This window comes from Physeter macrocephalus, chromosome 12 (assembly GCF_002837175.3).
Source record: "Physeter macrocephalus isolate SW-GA chromosome 12, ASM283717v5, whole genome shotgun sequence".
Taxonomy (NCBI): domain Eukaryota; kingdom Metazoa; phylum Chordata; class Mammalia; order Artiodactyla; family Physeteridae; genus Physeter; species Physeter macrocephalus.
In genome coordinates, this window is record NC_041225.1 from 44,754,187 (window position 1) to 44,772,276 (window position 18,090).

Consider the following 18,090-nt stretch of genomic DNA (forward strand, 5'->3'; position numbering starts at 1 on the left):
TTTGCAGTCAAGATGAAAGTCAGGATTTTAAAAATTCCCTTTAGTTTCTTTTGAGCTTGAAGAACCAGGAAAGTTGAGTTTGCAGTTATTCTTCAGGACAACCCACTATCTAGTCACAGCCCATCTCCACAGCTGATCATCTCTCTCTTCCAGGTTTAGTCTGTCCTTTCTGTTATAAGAAAATCTTTGTAGGGATTCCCTTTTTAGGTTAAGACTGAAAGATACACAGAGGTATAGAGATTCCTTAGTTTATACAGTCCCTATGAAAGAACCGCAAACTTCTGTTTAATGTCACTAAGTATAAGGAAAATACAGGATATCTGCCCTCCCAGTTCCTGGACAGAGCTGAGACTGTATTACATGGTGGAATACACCTCATAACTTTTTGACTAAAAGGTGAACATGGATATTTTGGAATACAGAATTCAAGTTGCAAATCCAGTAACCCAGGTAAGGAAAGTTCAATAATAAGCACTGACAAAATATATTCATTTATCCTTTTAAAACCTTTCTACCAGAAAGCCTTAAAGAATTAGGATTTAGGCCACTTTATAAGGGGTAGTGTCTGGCTGAAGCCTCTTTTAATTCAAGTTCTGTGACTTAGAAGTAGAAAGGAAAAAAAAAAAGTCAATTCTACAATATTAGAATAAAAAGAACAGTAAATTTATCCATTATGGAGGGAAAAAGGGGATGAAATATCTCTAACAATTTTAAATGAATACGCTTCCTTCTCACCAGTCTATAAGATGAAAATCAAGGTTATTTTTTTTTATTCCCTTTAGCTTATTTTGGGTTTGACAGGAAAGCTGCATTATTTACCAAATGGTTATTTGAAAGGGTTAGTTGAACATAAGATGAAGCATCTTTACTGACATACTGAACAGTATTCATTGAAAGGGATTGCTTTCTGCCTGATTTTCTCAGTTTAGGTATTACCAAGAGATTCCTTGAAATTCTGATTAATCTCTAGATCTTCCAGTGACAGTTGTCAAAAAAAGGTAAATTTTATCAACCTGGCTCCTCAATTCCACACTGTAATTTCATGTAGGGGCAATGCCTTTTCTTTTCTTCATGTTTTGCCAAGTGCCTCAAATGCTTCTATTTCATAGTTCATTTACTCTTAAACTTCCAACACGTCTTGGGAAATAACGTAGCATATATTACTCCTTGAGCTGTGAACTAGACATGTGCTGTATGGTTACTACTTTTAGGAAGACCTTTTACAACTTACATGACTGCTTTTCTTTACCTTTGCTTAACCAGAACCTTAGCACAGTGCTTAGCACATAGATGTTCAAAAGGTATTTGAATTAGTGAATAACATGATTTATGTACAAGAACTAGAAACATGCTAAATTTGATTTGTGAAGACCACTCTTGGTCAACTAGTGTTAAAAGCAATGAACACAGGTTTCTAAGACTCTGTGATGTAAATAAAGGAAAGCTGGGGATCCAAGTTGAAGCTGTGTCGTGATGTACTGCTCTTTCTCGATTAACTGCAGTCCAACTATACCTTAGGGTCCTATGTCATTACCTGAATATGAATTTTACTTCCTATGAGGTAGGAATAAATAACAGTAAGTACAATATTAGAAACTGGGGGGTGGTGGTCTTTGTAAACAGTCATCATGAACTGGTTCACACACATTTAAATATTTCACCTTCATTCGTATCTACCATATATGGGAATTATGAGGATGCAGATGCTCCCTGAGACTTAAAATTTTTCCTTTAGAAATAGTGTATTTTCAGCAAAGATTTACCGCTGTTCTCTTAGATATCTAAACTAATTTCAATGTCTTTGGGCAGCCCTATGTTTGAATTTTCAATTTTTGAAAAATAATAAGGTCGTCTTTTAAAAAACATTCTTGGGACTTCCCTGGCGGTGCAGTGGTTAGGACTCTGTGCTCCCAATGCAGGGGGCACGGGTTCTATTCCTGGATGGGGAACTAAGATCCTGCATGCCACAGAGCATTGCATTATGGGGGTGGGGGTGGGGAGAGGCGGGGGCGGGAAGCATTCTTAAGTATCCTAATTTCCAAAAATTGTTTTATCAGTTAAAATAACCACAACTGAGCAATTATGGGGAGAACTAGTGAACTACAATTAAAAGTGTTTCATGGGTCATTAAGATATTCTTCAAACTCTGACCTTATTTCCTTTCAGGTCACCAATAAAGCTATATATTATTCATTTTTAAAGAACGGGCTATACGCCTTTATTCCCAAAGACTATCTAGGTATCCTTTTGCTTCCTCAATCATATCCTAAAACTAAATATTCACAATCACAAAATGACTTCCCTTGGACAGCAGGACTCGATTATCTCTAGGTATGGTTAACCTCTCCTAACGTTTGGCTCAGTCCTCATTTCCATAAACACCCTTCCTGACATTAGGGAGATCAACATTCAAGTTCTCTTAGTCCTTCTATCTCCAGATCAATTGGGAAGGACATAAAACTGGCTACAAAACTCACTTCTCAAAGAAGGGAAACAGAAAAAGTTTTCTATTATCTTCACGATATTATTTCTTCACATAAACCCTACGGCCTGGAAGGTCGTGGAAGTGAATGTTTGCTAATGAATTATTAACCACTGTGGAGAAAGGAAAACGTATTCCCGCCCCCACCACCCCGAGAAATTTTCTTGCCATTCTTTGTCTTAGAAGCAAACAATGGGCACATTAAAAAACAATGCACTGTGTTTTGTTTTGTTTTTACTTTCCCAGTAACATGGGGTGGTTAGGAGAGAGAACAGTTCAAGGGTGAAAGCACAGAGACAGACATATTAGCAGAATTTAATATTTTTACTAGAGTTTTGAAAGAAATACACTACCCTGATTTATCACCAAATTCCTCATTTTACTGTCTTCTATGCAATCTGTTGGTAATCTTCCAATAGTAATATAAGGCAACAACTGAGGGCCCTTACCCACACCACTTTCACATGTATGTCAGACCTCAAGATGCACCGAAAACTCCAAGGTTTTTATTTCCACTTTAATTATCTTTTACTTAATAATAAAATGAAAAATAAGAATATATGAATACATACAATCTATATACATATATTTATTGCAAATACTTAAAATTCTTATGTAAAATGATTTTTCTATATTTGTGAAAAAATATGACTTTTTAAATGGTGTTGACACCAACTTCTCTGTACATACCCTCAATTCCAATGTTAACAATTCCTTTAAAAAGGCAAAAGACACAAAAGTTTAGCATTTACCAAACCAGTCTGTACAAACCTTTTAGCCAGAAGGAAAAAAAAATAGCTTGTGGTAAATAAGTCAATTTTCTTTTAAAATAAAAAATAAACTCCAAAACTCTTCCCCTTATTGCATTTTATTGGAAATAATCTGAGTGTCTTTAGAGTAACTTCCTTTGAAATAATTTGTGCCTTAACAGTGAGGCCCTTAACATACCTTATATGAGAAATTCAAAGTCTCCCACTGTCACTTTTTACATAGATATTAAAATATATATTACTTAAAATATATTACTGGAAAGCTATTTTTAAAATTGATCTTTAATAGTTGTATCAAATGTAAAGCATTAAAAAAAATAAGTAACCAAGAATCTATGAAGGTCTTACTTCCAACTTTAGGAACTGTTTTACCTATTGTTCTCTTTCAATAGGTTATGTAGGTATTGAAACACGGTAGGAAAGATCCCTGCCTATCATCATGTTTCTTGGAGTCTCTTTGGACTATTCTGTAAATTGAGCTGCAAACTACCCTTGGCCAAGTTTTTTTACTTAGCACATTGTTGTAATGCAACGAGGAGACTTTTCTCTCCTTGCTGTGAAATCTCTAGGTCACAGAGAAAACAACCCTGGTACTGCTTACTGACAATGAGCTCTAGAAACAAATAGTGATGTAACGACCAGAGAGGACCCCCTCATTATAACAAATAATTTCACCCAAGAGTTCTTCAAGGACTCTTAGGTGAAGAAAGGCAATAAGAGCAATTAGGATGGTAAACGGTCCAATTATTAATGTACGAATTTATGCCTTCACCTGGAAGGCAATGACGTCTTCCTTTGGCTATTTATTTAAATCTGTGATAACTCCTAAAATATCTACACTGTGTGCCTTCCCAGCCCATATAAGTATGCTTCCCCTGCCCCAAGAAAAATTTCCCATCTGCCACACCTTAGTCTTAAAGATGTTACATGGGGTACCACAGACAGCTTCGGTATCTTCAACACAGGGGATACATAGGGCAAACAACTCCAGGTTATTTGGCTTTATTTTCTGTTTAATAGGATGGAGAATTTTAATAAAAATTCTTTAAAATTTAGGGAGTCTTCTCTACTAGACAACTTAGAACATCCGCAAGTAAGACTGAGATGATATATTGTTAATGCCACCTCCCCAAGGTGACCTGAAGTGGAAGGTTATCTGAAGGCTTGAGAAGCATACCCTGGAGGCATAAGCATCAGGCATAATGCCTGACTAGTCACTGGAAATAGTGCAACTTAATACCATAAAAATAAGCTTAGCACTTAATAGAACATTTCAGACTGAATTGAAAGGTAAAGTAACTGAAAACCTAAGATAAAAACTGCTTTAAAGGTTCTGGAATACCATATTCTAATAATTTACAGGTTTTCTTGCTCCTACTGCTTCATTTTCAAAAGGGCCAGACTGTAATTTTTCTTTTTTCTTTTCAGCTCAGTCAGCACATAAGATGAATGACCTTCTATGTGAAACCGTTTTGAAACCAATTGATAAATAGATTGCATTCAATTTTCTACCGATCTAAGAGACTCTATTCTCTCATTTAGTCAAGAGTGAGGCAGTGTACCTAGTTGACGATTTACTGAATATTTTATTAGCTGGGTATTATTTGTAAAGAGAATCTGGTGAACAGTAATGCTTAGGACCTATCTGCAAGAGCCTGGGTCAAGATGAATAGGCACGATATGGTTTGCTCTCTAAGTGGACTTGAAAATTCCTGATGCCTTTCCTCCTTTCCTGGTTAGTCTGTCCATCCTCAGATTAAGAGAACCATGGAGGAGAGACTATGATAGGAAAGGTGTGAAGAAGAAAAACCATTTTGAAAATCCAAATTGGTTAACTCGTGCTCACCGTGGGGTCGGTTCTGAAACAGTCAACCACTTCCAGCAGGCAGACCACCCCTCAGTCCTGCCACTCAAGTGGGGAGTGAGGAAGCTGGGAATGGACAGTTTTACCTAGCAACAGGTCTTTTTAACACCCCCTGGGATTACCCAGGGCACTGAAAGTTTGGGAACAGAACCATGGTTTCTGACTCCTACTGGTTATTGGCTGGAGAACTTGCTCCTTATCCCTGGATCCTTACAGATTTCTTACCTCTTAGCTATGTGTGTGCTGGAAGAAAAAGGGAAGTTAGAAGGACATCAAATTACCTGGGCTGAAACTAGAACACAGATATTAACCCTATATTTGCTTTGGGCCACAAGAAACTCAGAAACAAAAAATAAAAAAATAGAAGTAAATAGTTTCTTATGGGGTTTGAAAATATTAAAAGTGTGTATGTATAATGCAGGAGGTGAGGTAGGGAGGGGTGGGTAGCAGAATGGGTGCAAAGCTAAGATTACTACTGCCTACTTGCCCCTAATCTGGAATGTGACTTAGTTAACGAGTTTAAACTGTTCTGCATTTTGTATATATCACATCCTGAATATTAAGTACAACTATGACTGTACTAGGTTGCACTAATAATATGTCCTTTACATACATGAAATTAGGAGATTTGAAATCAATATGCAAATGATGCACATTGACAATCCCCAACTTTTTAATACCGAATTCTGGTAAATTGTAGATTTATTTTAATGCTCTTTAACCATGACCTAAATGTATGTACTCAAAAATTCTTTAGTCACTAGAGACAGGATTCAACAAAAAGGAAACAAAAAAGAATAAACAAAAACAAACAACAAAAATTTGCAGCTGATTTCTCTTCCTTTCTAGATGTTCCCTAAGTCATTCACTAAAGCCCCTTTACATTAGAAATTTCTAGTGCGTAGAGAGCAGTAGTCCAAGAAAGGGGACATATTTTCTAAAACAGGAAAAGTGCCTGACTTTCACTGTGTGTGTGAGTCCACGCACACGTGTATGTTCAGAGTAATATATAAGATTACTCCCATATTCCTCAGATGCCTGGGAGGTCAAAACAGGTTTAACAGAATGGGCAAATGTGGTATTAATGAGTTTTTCTAACTGTAGCAACAGCTGACTGTAGAACATTAGGTAACAGGTTGGGAGAGAAGAGGATGAGAGGGGCTACTTTGTTTCTAGTGTTAAAATTGCTTTCCAAAGTTCTTTATGTTCAGTTCAACAGTTTCTGCACCTTTACTCTGTTTACCCAACAAAACACAGTTCAAATCGCCCTATCACTAACACTTATCTGTTAATTTTATACTAGTATTTCAAACTTGTTTGTAAGCTCCCACGAATGACTAAAGCCTCGGAGATTATTGCTGGAATTACTGCCCTGCACAGGTGATGGTAACCCAAGGGGCCCAGCGAGGCAAACTTTTCATGGACCACACTCCTGCCTCAGGGCAAGGGAGTGAGATTAGGGAACAGCAGGGATCCACAAACTGCAAGCAGAGTGCATGGCAATAGTACTGGTTTATGGAAGCCAAGAACCAAGTCAGAATTTTCAGAGTCTGAAGTACTGCCTGTGAAATTAATACCTTATCAAAAATTTGAATTTGAGACGGTTCCATCTAAGGTAAAGGGACTGAGTAAACCCTGAATCCAAATCCTGCGAAGGCTGAATAACCTATGTAAAGCCTGCAGTCAGACAGTCAAGACATAATCAACATGAATGGTCATTTCTTCAGACCATTCCCTCACTCCTTTCTTTTCCTAGCCTCTTAAGAAAGGGCAGAAGGGAAATCGCTTCCTTTCACCATGCATGGCATTAAACTTTTCAAAGTCACATGAAGTGGAACATCAATCTGAAGTCAAAGTAATACATTATTACCTAAACACCTGGAAAAATGTTAAAACAAGATGTGACATATTTACATGATTTTGTAAGTGCAAACTTGTCACAAATTCACAAAGTCTTGCTTGACTTGGACTTACTATACAAGGTGCTTTTCCTCTAAAATGTAAGATCTGTACTCTGTATTCCTGATTAAGTAACACTTGTCTCTTAAGACAACTGAAACCTAGTTTATTTCTGTGATTCCAAAAGAACTCAAAAACCACATCTGTCAACCCTTCCCCCTTCCTGCCTCATTTACAGTGTGTTCTCCTTCTAGTCTCATTACCGAACGACAAGGCAGGAGACACACAGTTTGGAGGGGCCAATGCAATCATCGTGGCAGAAGGCTCCACACCCCTTGCACATGATCATGGCTTTCAATCGGCAGTAACATTTCGAAGGTGTGTCCTCTATGCTGTTCTCTTCAGGAAAGGCCTGAACAGGAATGGTCTGGCTGTGGTTGCTGGGATTCATAGCTTGGCTAGCAGGGATGGTTGTGACAGTCACTGAAAAGGACATGACATCACCGACATTGCTAGATACCTGGCTACAGTCAGGCATCCCTGGTACAGCAGAGTTATGGTCCATGTCCGATGAGGTGGAGACGTTGATCATGCCTCTGTAGCTTGGCCCAATCTGTGTGGGGCTTCCATACAGCTTTGGGGTTTGCAGTGGTGGAAGGAGTAGAGACTGATGGGTAGGACTGTCTGCAGGTAGAGGAAGAGCAGTAGAATTGAAAAGCTCAGGGCTGCTCCGCATCGTCTTACCTCTCACTGCGTGAGCCATCTGCTTCTGTGCTGCCTGAATAAAATCTCTGGCTAGGGTCTTCTCATCAAATGTCTGGCCTCTAGTGAACAGGTAACTTTCCTTGCTTAAAGTGGTTTGCTCAGGCACTGGCATCTCTGCCTTCACATTCTTTTTAGCTGAACCATCACTGGTGGATAGGGTTTCTCTACTGTGGGGTCCTGAACTTGCTTCACACTTGCCAGAACTCTGGGAAGCCTGCGGCTCCTCCTTCACCATGACAGATTCTTGCTCATCACCAGTACTTTCCTCATCAGTATCATCTTCTTTACCGCTGCTACTATCTCCTGCTGCATTTTTACAATCTGTATATCCCATTTTCAAGGCCTCAGTGGGGCTACTTAGACAAAATCGGTCTTCGGGGTTTACAGAATGGGTCCTCCTAAGGCTCTCTGAACCCCGGCCATAGGTGGAAATGTTAAGTAAGTAGTGACCTGCCATTGCAGGCTTGGATGTCCTTCTGCCAGCAAAACCCAGCATAAACCTCTGGCTTGTGGAGATGTCCTCTAACTGGAAACCTGAGTGAGTGAAGTTGAACTGGGAGGGCTGCACAAATGAGAGAACATTCTGCCTCCGAACCCTCTGGATGAGTGTCTGAAGGATCTGATCCTGGGTTGCTTTACTTAGTCCTTCTTGGTATTGGTGTGTGTCAATGCTAACGTCCCTTAGATCCTTACCTGAAAAGAGCTGAAGGGGTCTTGGAACCTGGGGGAGCTGCTTACTTTGCAAACTTTTACCCAGTTGCTGTGTAGCTGGATGGGACTGTCTCTCATTAACTTCCTCTCTGGTGCTATTTTCTGTTACACTGGTGCCTGCGAGTGCTCCTATCATCATCCCCTTTTCCTCTTTTGTAGTTAGTGGAACAGTTTTCATTTCAACTTTGGTGAGAGGTTTAGGCAGAATTTGCTCCAGGGGAACATCTTTGCCTTGCAGTAGCTGAGTTACCAAAGGATTATTAGCAGGGATATTAGAGCTTGGCCTTGAAATGGGTCCATTCATACTTGAAGAAGCTCCCGGGGTCTTAAGGCTAGAAGCTGCTGGCAAAGTGCTCGAGGATGGAGCTGATCCAGTAGGTGCTATGGTTACAAGGACCTGGGGTACAGGAAGCTTCTCTAAAGAGGCTGTTGTTAATAAAGATGTTAAAGGGGAGGGAGTCATATCCACTGAAGCACTAGCACTTATCTCTGCTGAGGCTGGAGGGTTTGGTGTATTCCTACTAGAACCTGCTTTGGGCTCAACTGTGCCATCGACTGCAAAATGAACAGGTGAGGCACCTGCGATTACAGCAGGATCTGCTGGAGTAGGAGGTGCTTTCTCCTGCCTACCATTACTGGGCCCTTGTGGGTGGCTAATAGAGGCCACCGTGGCTGCCGCCCTGGTGGGATTCAGTTTTTCATTACTAACTTTCCCTAAAGCTGGTGGGGGTGTGTTAGCGTGGGCTGGTGACGGGACACTTGAGCACGCTCCACTGATGGCAGATGGTGGAGGCACTGAGGAGGTTTGCTGTAGTTGTGCTCCAGACACACTGTGAGACTGTGCCTGGCCTGGGGTCTTGGTCTCAGATTGGGGCTGAGTCTCTGGACCACAGGGTAAAAGCTCTCTCGTACCTCCCCTGCTTCCAGTTCCTGCCAGTTCCAGTGTGGGGCCCTTTCCAGTTTCACTGACTCTGTTTGAGTCTGGACTCCCTCCTCTAGCAGTTCTCCTTTCAGCCCCCTCTCCTGGGCCTTGTCCACCCCCTGGGCCAGGTCCTGGAATGGTCCCTCCAACTGAGGCGGCTGCAGCAGCTGCGGCTGCAGCAGCAGCTGCTGCCCTCTGTGCTTTGACCAGCTGGGCTTTTGCTTTGATGTCTGCGAGAGTTCTGGCTCCTGTTCTGTTAGGACTAGTGATGGAGATTGGAAAACGAGCCCTGGGAGAGACCTGCGATGTAGGAAACGGCATGGGGGAGATTCTGGAGACCGGGATCTGAAAGAATTGGGGGGGAAAAAAACAACAGAGCTTAGTTTTCATTTATAAGAGCAAACAAACTTCATTAACACAAATTCTGAGGAGGGTGAACCCTATGACAAGGATGGGAAGCCTGTGACTAAGAGACCAAACCATGGGGACAGCCACACAGGTTTGTCTCCAGGGTCCTTTCACCTCCTCTATTGGTGCCACGGACTCCCCTCCCTCGACATCCACTCCCACCCCAAAGCCTCAAACCTCTTCTTACAACACACATCTCTCTTAATGTCACTACTACTCATAACAGCTGATCATTTAAGATAGAGACCTTTCTATGGCATCTACATTTTAAAATGTGTGTAAAAGCGAGAAGACAGAAACAGAAGAAATAAAGAAGTAGCACACCATTACTGTCTTTTACTTCTTGGCTTTACTACCGAGGTCCAGAGGAAAATTCTTGTTCTCTTCCCTTTTACACACGCACACTTGCACAGCTAAGCATATAGGCTGAATTATCTCAAATTACAGAGGCTTCTAGACTGCACTGGAAGGAAGACAGTGTGTGATCCACTCTGCCCACCCACATGATGGGGTATGTATATAATGTCTGTAATGTTAACCAAAGTCATTCTCACCCCTTGCTGGCATTATACTTATTTGTGGAGCTTTTAAAAGATATACATCCTCTCAGTCCTGTCCCTAAAATTACAAATTAGAACTCCTAGAGAAAAAATGCATTTCTAAAAAGCTTCTTACGAGATTCTGATGCATCATTAGGTTTGAAACCACTGATTTTCACACCATAAAATATTATACCTGAAAGGAATCTGACTCCTGTTCAAAACAATACTTTGAAAGCTACTGGAATTAATTAGAATGAACCAGTATCTGGGCCTTTCTAATACCTGGCAGAATTTAAAAGAGCAAATAACTGTTACAGATGTTTTAGGACATGTAATTAAAAACATATGAAGCCGCTGAGCTCTAAGAAAATGCATGTCATCTTTCTGGAACTCCTTAAATTGAGACTAATAAAGTCACTAAAGATTTTTCATTATCTGCAACACCCATTTCTAAAAAGGTCAGCAGTCCTGAAGAATTCTCTGTCATTCAGAAGTTAGACCTGTAGGATTCTGTAACACCTGTCACAAAGCCCACATATTTCTCATCATGAGATATACTCAATCTCTCTCTTAAAGCTGAAATCTACTTTACATCCAACTGCACACAGTATTTTAGAAGCTGCCCAGAGTAAGAAAGAAGCAACTGTTGCCCCTTGGTAATACCATCTAGAAGAGACAACTAATAGGGGGAAAAAAAGATAAAACTAGAAAATTAAAAACAAGAAAGTGAAAAGCACAGTTGTGTAGGGGAATCATATATAGGGAACAAGCAACCTTACATTAGAATAGTCTTCAGAATAACAACATATCCAGCACAATAAAGGATACCTATCATAATGACTGAATATCATTAATAACATGTTGATTAAATAAGGACAATCCTTAAGAGTGGTTAAAATAAAAAGTTTTAATGCTTAAAAATGATAATTTTCAGTTATTTATGTAACTAGTCCTATTACCCATTTATGTAGAATAAATGAGATGTTATACTTTTTTTTTTAAAGTACAAAAACCACACAAGCTTTCTAGGCACTGATAACAATTCAACGATTTAACTTATTAGAAGCCCTATCCTGGAATAGCAAAGGAATTAGATTCTATTATAACTGTATACTGAATGGAAAATACATAATGTCTGTTTGAGTCGTCCATCTCTCTATATACATATATGTACACATTTCATATTGTAGATATGCATATATAAAATAGATATATGTGCATATATAATTTTATACACATATACATATATAACATTTGTAATAAAATTCGAATTTTGTTTTTCTATTTAAGTTTTGTTTAAAAGATTTTGTTCTGTTATAATTACATTAAGCTTTGTCTAAGAAAATGGGATTTGAGATAGGGTCTAAGGTAAGAGAGTTACTAAAGCAACTTCTGGTGGAAAGTTTTTGGGGAAATGAGGAAGGAGAAGTAAAAGAATGGAAAAAAGTTAAATAACATTAACTTGGTCACAATGGATTTAAGTTTTCAGTGTAGAGTCTCTTTGGATTAGCAGAAAGATGAGGAAATAGAAATGATGGTTCTTACCCAGTGTCATTTATATAAAGTAAAACCTAGACTATAACTCAGCTCTCAGGTTTAGAGGTAAGTTCTACTTGACATGCATTAAAGAAAGGTTTCTCATATTTTTATAAGAAGAAGAACACAAGTGATTATCATAAAACTCAGAATCTCTAGCAAAGCATGTCAGTGTATGCTAATGGTAGAAAAATATCAAAAAAAAAAAGAAAAAGAAAAAACGAGAGATTCCTAAGTGCTGAAATCACAAATCTTAAAATTAAAAAGTAATGAAGAACATCATACTATTATGATGCAAAATGAGAGAGATAAGTCTCACAGTGCATCAAACAGGTCAAGTACTAGTAATTGAGTGTTTCCAAGGGATATTTCCAGGTAGGACTTTGGTTAGTCTAAATTGAATAAAAAAGGGAAAAAAGTATTTCTATTTGGCTTATTTTTTTTTTACTTATATTCTAATGTGAATGAATACTACCCAGTGCCTGGGTTCATAGTAGACACAATAGTGTTAATAAACACTATTAATAAAATGAAGAATGAACTGCTAACTGATATTAGGCACAAGCCCAAGTACACACTAAGGTAGTGACACTGCTATAGAAATTTAAAAGATCTGGTAGGCAGCAATATAGGGCTAAAACACAAGTTAATCACATATCCTAAGCAGTAGAGCTTAGCAAGGCTATTCCATCTTACTAAGGTCCCTCAAGTGACCAGTGATGACTCATGGCAGCCACACACATTTCCTTTAAAAGGTTGGAACTAAAAGGTAGTTCCAGACTCTCAGAACATCAAATCAGTTATGGCAGCAATAATTAACACATTACTGACTGGGGAGTTTTGTAGAAACTAATGCCTGTGGCCATAATAAGTCTCCAGTCAATAAAGTGTTAAATATCATGGCTCTTGATACAAAGATGTGATCTCTTAATCACATCAATGACCTCCTCCTGTTTATTATTATACTTATTATTTTGTCACATGACACAAAATGCTTTCCATAACTGTCTTAAAATACAAGAGTAGCCAGCAGGGGTGTGGGTGGAGGTGGACTGCATTAGATATTCAGATATCTGAATAAGTATTCAAACCCCAAAAAAGATCTGTGAGGACGCAGTTCTTTTTTTTATGATTTTTTTTTATTGGAATATAATCGCTTTACAATGTTGTCTTAGTTTCTGCTGTAGAACAAAGTGAATCAGCTATATGTATACATATAAGGATGCAGTTCTAAATGCCTGTTTCTTAATAATTTTACTCGTATATGACCACAGTTACATGCATATCAAATATATACAACTGCTTCTGCATTAAGAAATACCACAAATATTTGAAACTTAGTAGGTACAACCAAAAACTTAGTGTTCAGACCATCTTTCTTTTTCAATTCTTCCCGCTCTCTTACCTTGAGAGGTGGTACTTTCCGCACCTGGAACCTGTCCCCTCTACTGAGAAAGGGCTGTGGGGAGACTTGAAATGGCTGCTGGTGCTGGCGATTCTCAGTGACACGTGGTCTTTTCTCCCAGCTTGTAGGGGCCTCTTCTTGGGTGACAGAAGATTTCCTCTTGAGGCTTTCTGGGCTGTGATCAGCCAGAGTTGATGGAGGCTCTTTCATAGTGGTCTCCTGTAGACCTGCTTCTACTATGGGCTTCACTACTGTTGTTTCTACCCCAGGGCTCTTGGGTTTGCTCAGGGATGTAACTAAAGCTTCTTGGCTTTCATTTTTGTTATAATTTGAAGTTGTAGTGAGATGATTCTCTTTCTCAGACTCCTGTTCAGCAGAGGCAACTGGCTTTTGCTCCAAGAGAGCCTCATCCTTTGGGCACTTGATGGGAGGAATGCTGCTAAGCTCATTTGTATTGGTAGCTGAGGAAAGTAGGGGCTCTGGGGATTTGGAGTTTGGCTGCATCTTATCTTGGCTTTCATGCTCTTCTTTTCTGACTGGTGATGGCAGTTGCAGTACTTCTTCTTTAGACACTAACTGGGGAATTACTGAGACTATACTGACAGGAGAGGCCTCTGAAGGAAGCATGGATTTTGGTTGCTCAGCTGGGGTTTTCTTTACTTTGGGATCGTTGGGTGAAGCTGTCAATTTCTTTGAATCTTCAAGGCTCAGGCCAGAACTAAAAGGTGGAAGAAATATTGTAGTTGAGAAACGGCCTATGTTATTGAATATATTATGAGATAATGGTGTATGGCAATGCCTAGAAGAACCTGTGACACTTAGTAGGTAATTTTCATATATTATCTTCACTATTATTAATCGTAGTGAAGGGTCTGGAGCCAGAGTGCCCGGATTCAAATCCTGGCTCTGATACCTAATATCCACGTAATAAGTAAGTGACTAGCCTTCTGTATCTCAGTTTCTTTAATTGTACATTGTGTTGCTATTATGAGTAACTAAATTAATGCATGTAAAGTACTTAGAATAGCACCTAGCACATAATAAAAGCTCAATATAATGTTAATTATTATTATTACTTCTGCTTAGAAAGGGGCTACATTGCCTAGAGGCATGGATCACAGACTACCCACAGAGAAGTTAAAGAAGACAAAGACCCATCCATGCACCCTGGGATTGTGGGTTTGGACTGTGATCAGCTCTACTCTGCAGTACCTGTAGAAAGGCTGGCCCAAGAAATCTAAGGGACCCAGAGGAGACAGTAGGAGAGTTGGCTGTCAATATTCGCTAGAGGTTGAAAACGAGAACTCTGAGTTTTTGGAAAGCCTGTTTAAATTTCACTTGGTATAGCTCTAAAATTCTGAGATCAAGTGCCTCTGAGCTATCCTGGGAGTGAAGACCAAGTGAGACTTCCACAGTGTGGCCTGGCTAAGAGCTAGGCTACCCTGTAGGGGTCACTAGAGACTCCTCCTACAACAAGCAAAAACAAGATAGCCCTCTTTGGTGACTTCAATAATCAGTACTGCACCCCTGAGATGGAATGGCTAAGGACAAATCTGGACAGTAATCAAATACAGTCCTTCCAAAAAGCTGGCAAAAAGTAATAGCTAAAAACAGAAAGACCCAAGAATGGCTGTAATGCTCCATCTTATAAGTAGGGAATGAACAATATTTATGGAATAACTGCTACCTATAATAATGGTCTAAATGTATTCACCCTCGTTTCTGTAGAAAAGCTCAAAGCTCATACCAAGAAGGTAGAGAAACTGGTGTACGGCGCTCTTCATCTCATTAAGAATCACTTCTGAAATGACCATGAAGGGGATCAATGAACACTACATGGAAATAAGGAAAAGAGCCATTCGTTCTCAAGCTATGGTTATGGAGTATCCTAAAAGGCTGCCATTAGGTAAGAAGGGAGACTAATAGACAATTAAAACTCCGGGTGTTCAATTCTATTTCAAACAATACAGCTCCACTGTCATCTATTTAAGCGTCCCCATTAAGTTTTTTTTTTTTTTTGCTGCACCACATGGCTTGTGGGACCTTAGCTCCCTGACCAGGGATTGAACCTGGGCCACAGCAGTGAAAGCGCCGAGTCCTAACCACTAGAACACCGGGGAAATCCCCCCATTAAGATTTTTAAGATTTTTTTTGTTAGGAAAAAAACTGACTCAGACTATAGCCCCTTGAGAAAAGGGTCTGTATCTTGATTCAGCTATGAATATCTCCCAGTGCCTTCTACAAAAGAAAGGCTGTTTAATTACACGTTGAATACAATGGTCCATATTACAGGATTCCTTAGTGATTCTGGATAAGTTATCCTATTGTGGGATAACTGAATACAATAAAAAAATGTATAGAACTTCAGTATTCTTATATATTATAAAGTTACTGGAAGAAAAACCAATCTATTCAAACTAAGGACTCAAATTCAAGATAATAAAATCATTTTTTTTTAAATAAAAAAAAAGAAACCACACCATCTACAATGGTAATGTGTTAAGAGTCAAGGATTGGGACTTCCCTGGTGGTCCAGTGGTAAAGAATCTGCCTTACAATAAAGGGGACACAGGTTTGATCCCTGGTCAGGGAACTAAAAGATTCCACATGCTGTGGGGCAATTAAGCCCATGCGCTGTAACTAATGAGCTTGAGTGCCTCAACGAGAGAGCCTGCGTGCTCTGGAGTCCATGCGCCCTCGAGCCTGTGCGCCACAACTAGAGAGAGAAAAACCCACACGCCACAACTAGAGAGAAGCCCGCATGCCACAAGGAAGAGCCTGCGCACCACAAGGAAGAGCCTGCACACTACAACGAAGAACCCATGTACCACAACTAAGACTTGACACGGCCAAATAAATATTAAAAAAAAAAAAAAAGTCAATGATTATGAGTAATCCAATTCTGTGTACCTAAGATTCGTAAGAAAAAAATATTTTTCTTGGTAAAAAAGAACTAGTGAAAAAAAATGAAGGAAACTGCAGACTAGATTTTCTGGAAAGGTAACAAGATGAAGCACCACATGACGTATGTATGGGAATTAACACTGGTTTACAGAACCTGTCTTGATATTTACCTCTGACCATAGTAGCTTTCAAAGAATTGTTCTTTCCAAGGCTCTACTTTTTTCTCCTTCTCAATCTCTTGTCGAATTCTCACCTGCATCTCAGGTGTAAACTCACCTGTATGTACCAAGGGGGAAAAAAAAGATATTCAATAGAAATATGCTATTTGCTACTTTCAATTATTTGTAAATCATGACAGACTCATGCAGGAGTCAGAATACTATCACATGAAAGTAACAGAAATTCCTCAAAATTCCTCACTGTAAGGGGAACTACCTAGGAGCCGTCAGGTGAAATAAAAACCCTTGCACGCCACTCCATGTAGTTGCCAGTGCACAGCTGAAGTTAACTGGCCACTTCTCTGGGCCTTCCTTGTAGCAACCCTCACCTCTGCTTCAAATATCACAGTCCCTCTAGATTTCTTACAAACCTTGAGTCTGTCATTTCTTTTCCACTGGAAAAACAGTCATCTGGTCATAGGCTTTCAGTAAATAATGCCACTGGACACTTTATTATTAAAAAATTCTGTTTCTCCAAGGCAACCTGTGTTTTAGGCCTTTTAGCTCTAACTGCATAATGAACAGTTATGGCCCTGCTTAAAGACATTTGAGGTTCCAGTAAAAAGGTAGGGAGTAGGAATTCCCTGGTGGCCCAGTGGTTAGGACTCTGTGCTTTCACTGCCGTGGGCCCAGGTTCAATCCCTGGTTGGGGAACTAACATCCCGCAAGCCGCACGGTGTGGCAAAAAAAAAAAAAAGTAGGGAGTTATTTTGGAGTTGTCAGTTTTCTAATTGTTCCAGAAACTGTACGAGTCTAGTACCCTAGCAACAAGACACTCAATATGCCAAAGACCCAGCTGCTCTGAATATGCCATTTATTTTCAAAACTACCAACCACACCTCAATTCTTCCCACTCCGTCAGTAGAGAACAATGAATGTGCTTGGTAGGCCATCTTCAAACCTGTGACTCAGAAAGGCTGTTATTTTATTCTCTAATACCCAGGACATTAGAGAATAAGAAGAGGAAATGGTAGATTTGAAGTTTAAGACCTCCTGGGGGTAAGAAGAGGGGAGGGAAAGGAAAAGTGTTAGAGGATAGTGGATATCACAGTCCTAGGCATATGAGTGGGAGAAGAGGGATCTGGCTGTCAGAATCCAACCCAGAACTTCTGAATTTCTGCTCTTTGGTTGTGTCTACTGTGCTTGATAGAATGAGGAATAAATAGTACTGAATTCTGTTCACATGTATACAGTGTTCAAAGTTTTTGCTGCTCACGAAATATGATCGCACGACTATAGGTACAGCAGTGACTGCTCATATGCAAAAAAAAAAAAGTAACATAATAATCAAGGTATCACTGTTGATAATATCTACTTTTAAAAGTTGGGAAGTAGGGAACATAACCAAATTATTCTTAAAGAAAGTACTGGTAACAGGTATGTTTTAAAGTGCTCATGTGATTCTGACTCTTTCAGAAAAAGGGGGTCTCTGCTCAAGGAAATCTTTAAGAGAAAGGTTGAAAGTAATCAGTGAGAGATCCCTTCAACACAGAATTTGCCCTAAAAAGAAAAACAGGAAGGGAAAAGTCAACAACAACTACCGTGAAAAATACAGATATTAAAAAAACCCACTGGGCTTCCCTGGTGGCGCAGTGGTTGAGAATCCGCCTGCCGATGCAGGGGACACGGGTTCGTGCCCCGATCCGGGAAGATCCCACATGCCA

General features: G+C 39.6%; 1 protein-coding gene across 1 annotated transcript in view; it reads right to left on the reverse strand.

Annotated features, from left to right (window-relative positions):
- Positions 1-2,721: 2,721 nt before the first annotated feature.
- Positions 2,722-18,090, reverse strand: part of ASXL2 (ASXL transcriptional regulator 2) — a 138,177-nt gene continuing 122,808 nt past the window's right edge. Inside the window, exons 10-12 of the mRNA XM_007108431.4 lie at positions 16,379-16,484; positions 13,305-14,022; positions 2,722-9,758 (exon numbers count right to left, since the gene is read on the reverse strand). Of these exons, the coding sequence (XP_007108493.1) occupies positions 7,275-9,758; positions 13,305-14,022; positions 16,379-16,484 (3,308 nt within the window). The 3' untranslated portion in view covers positions 2,722-7,274. The remainder of the gene's footprint in view (positions 9,759-13,304; positions 14,023-16,378; positions 16,485-18,090) is intronic.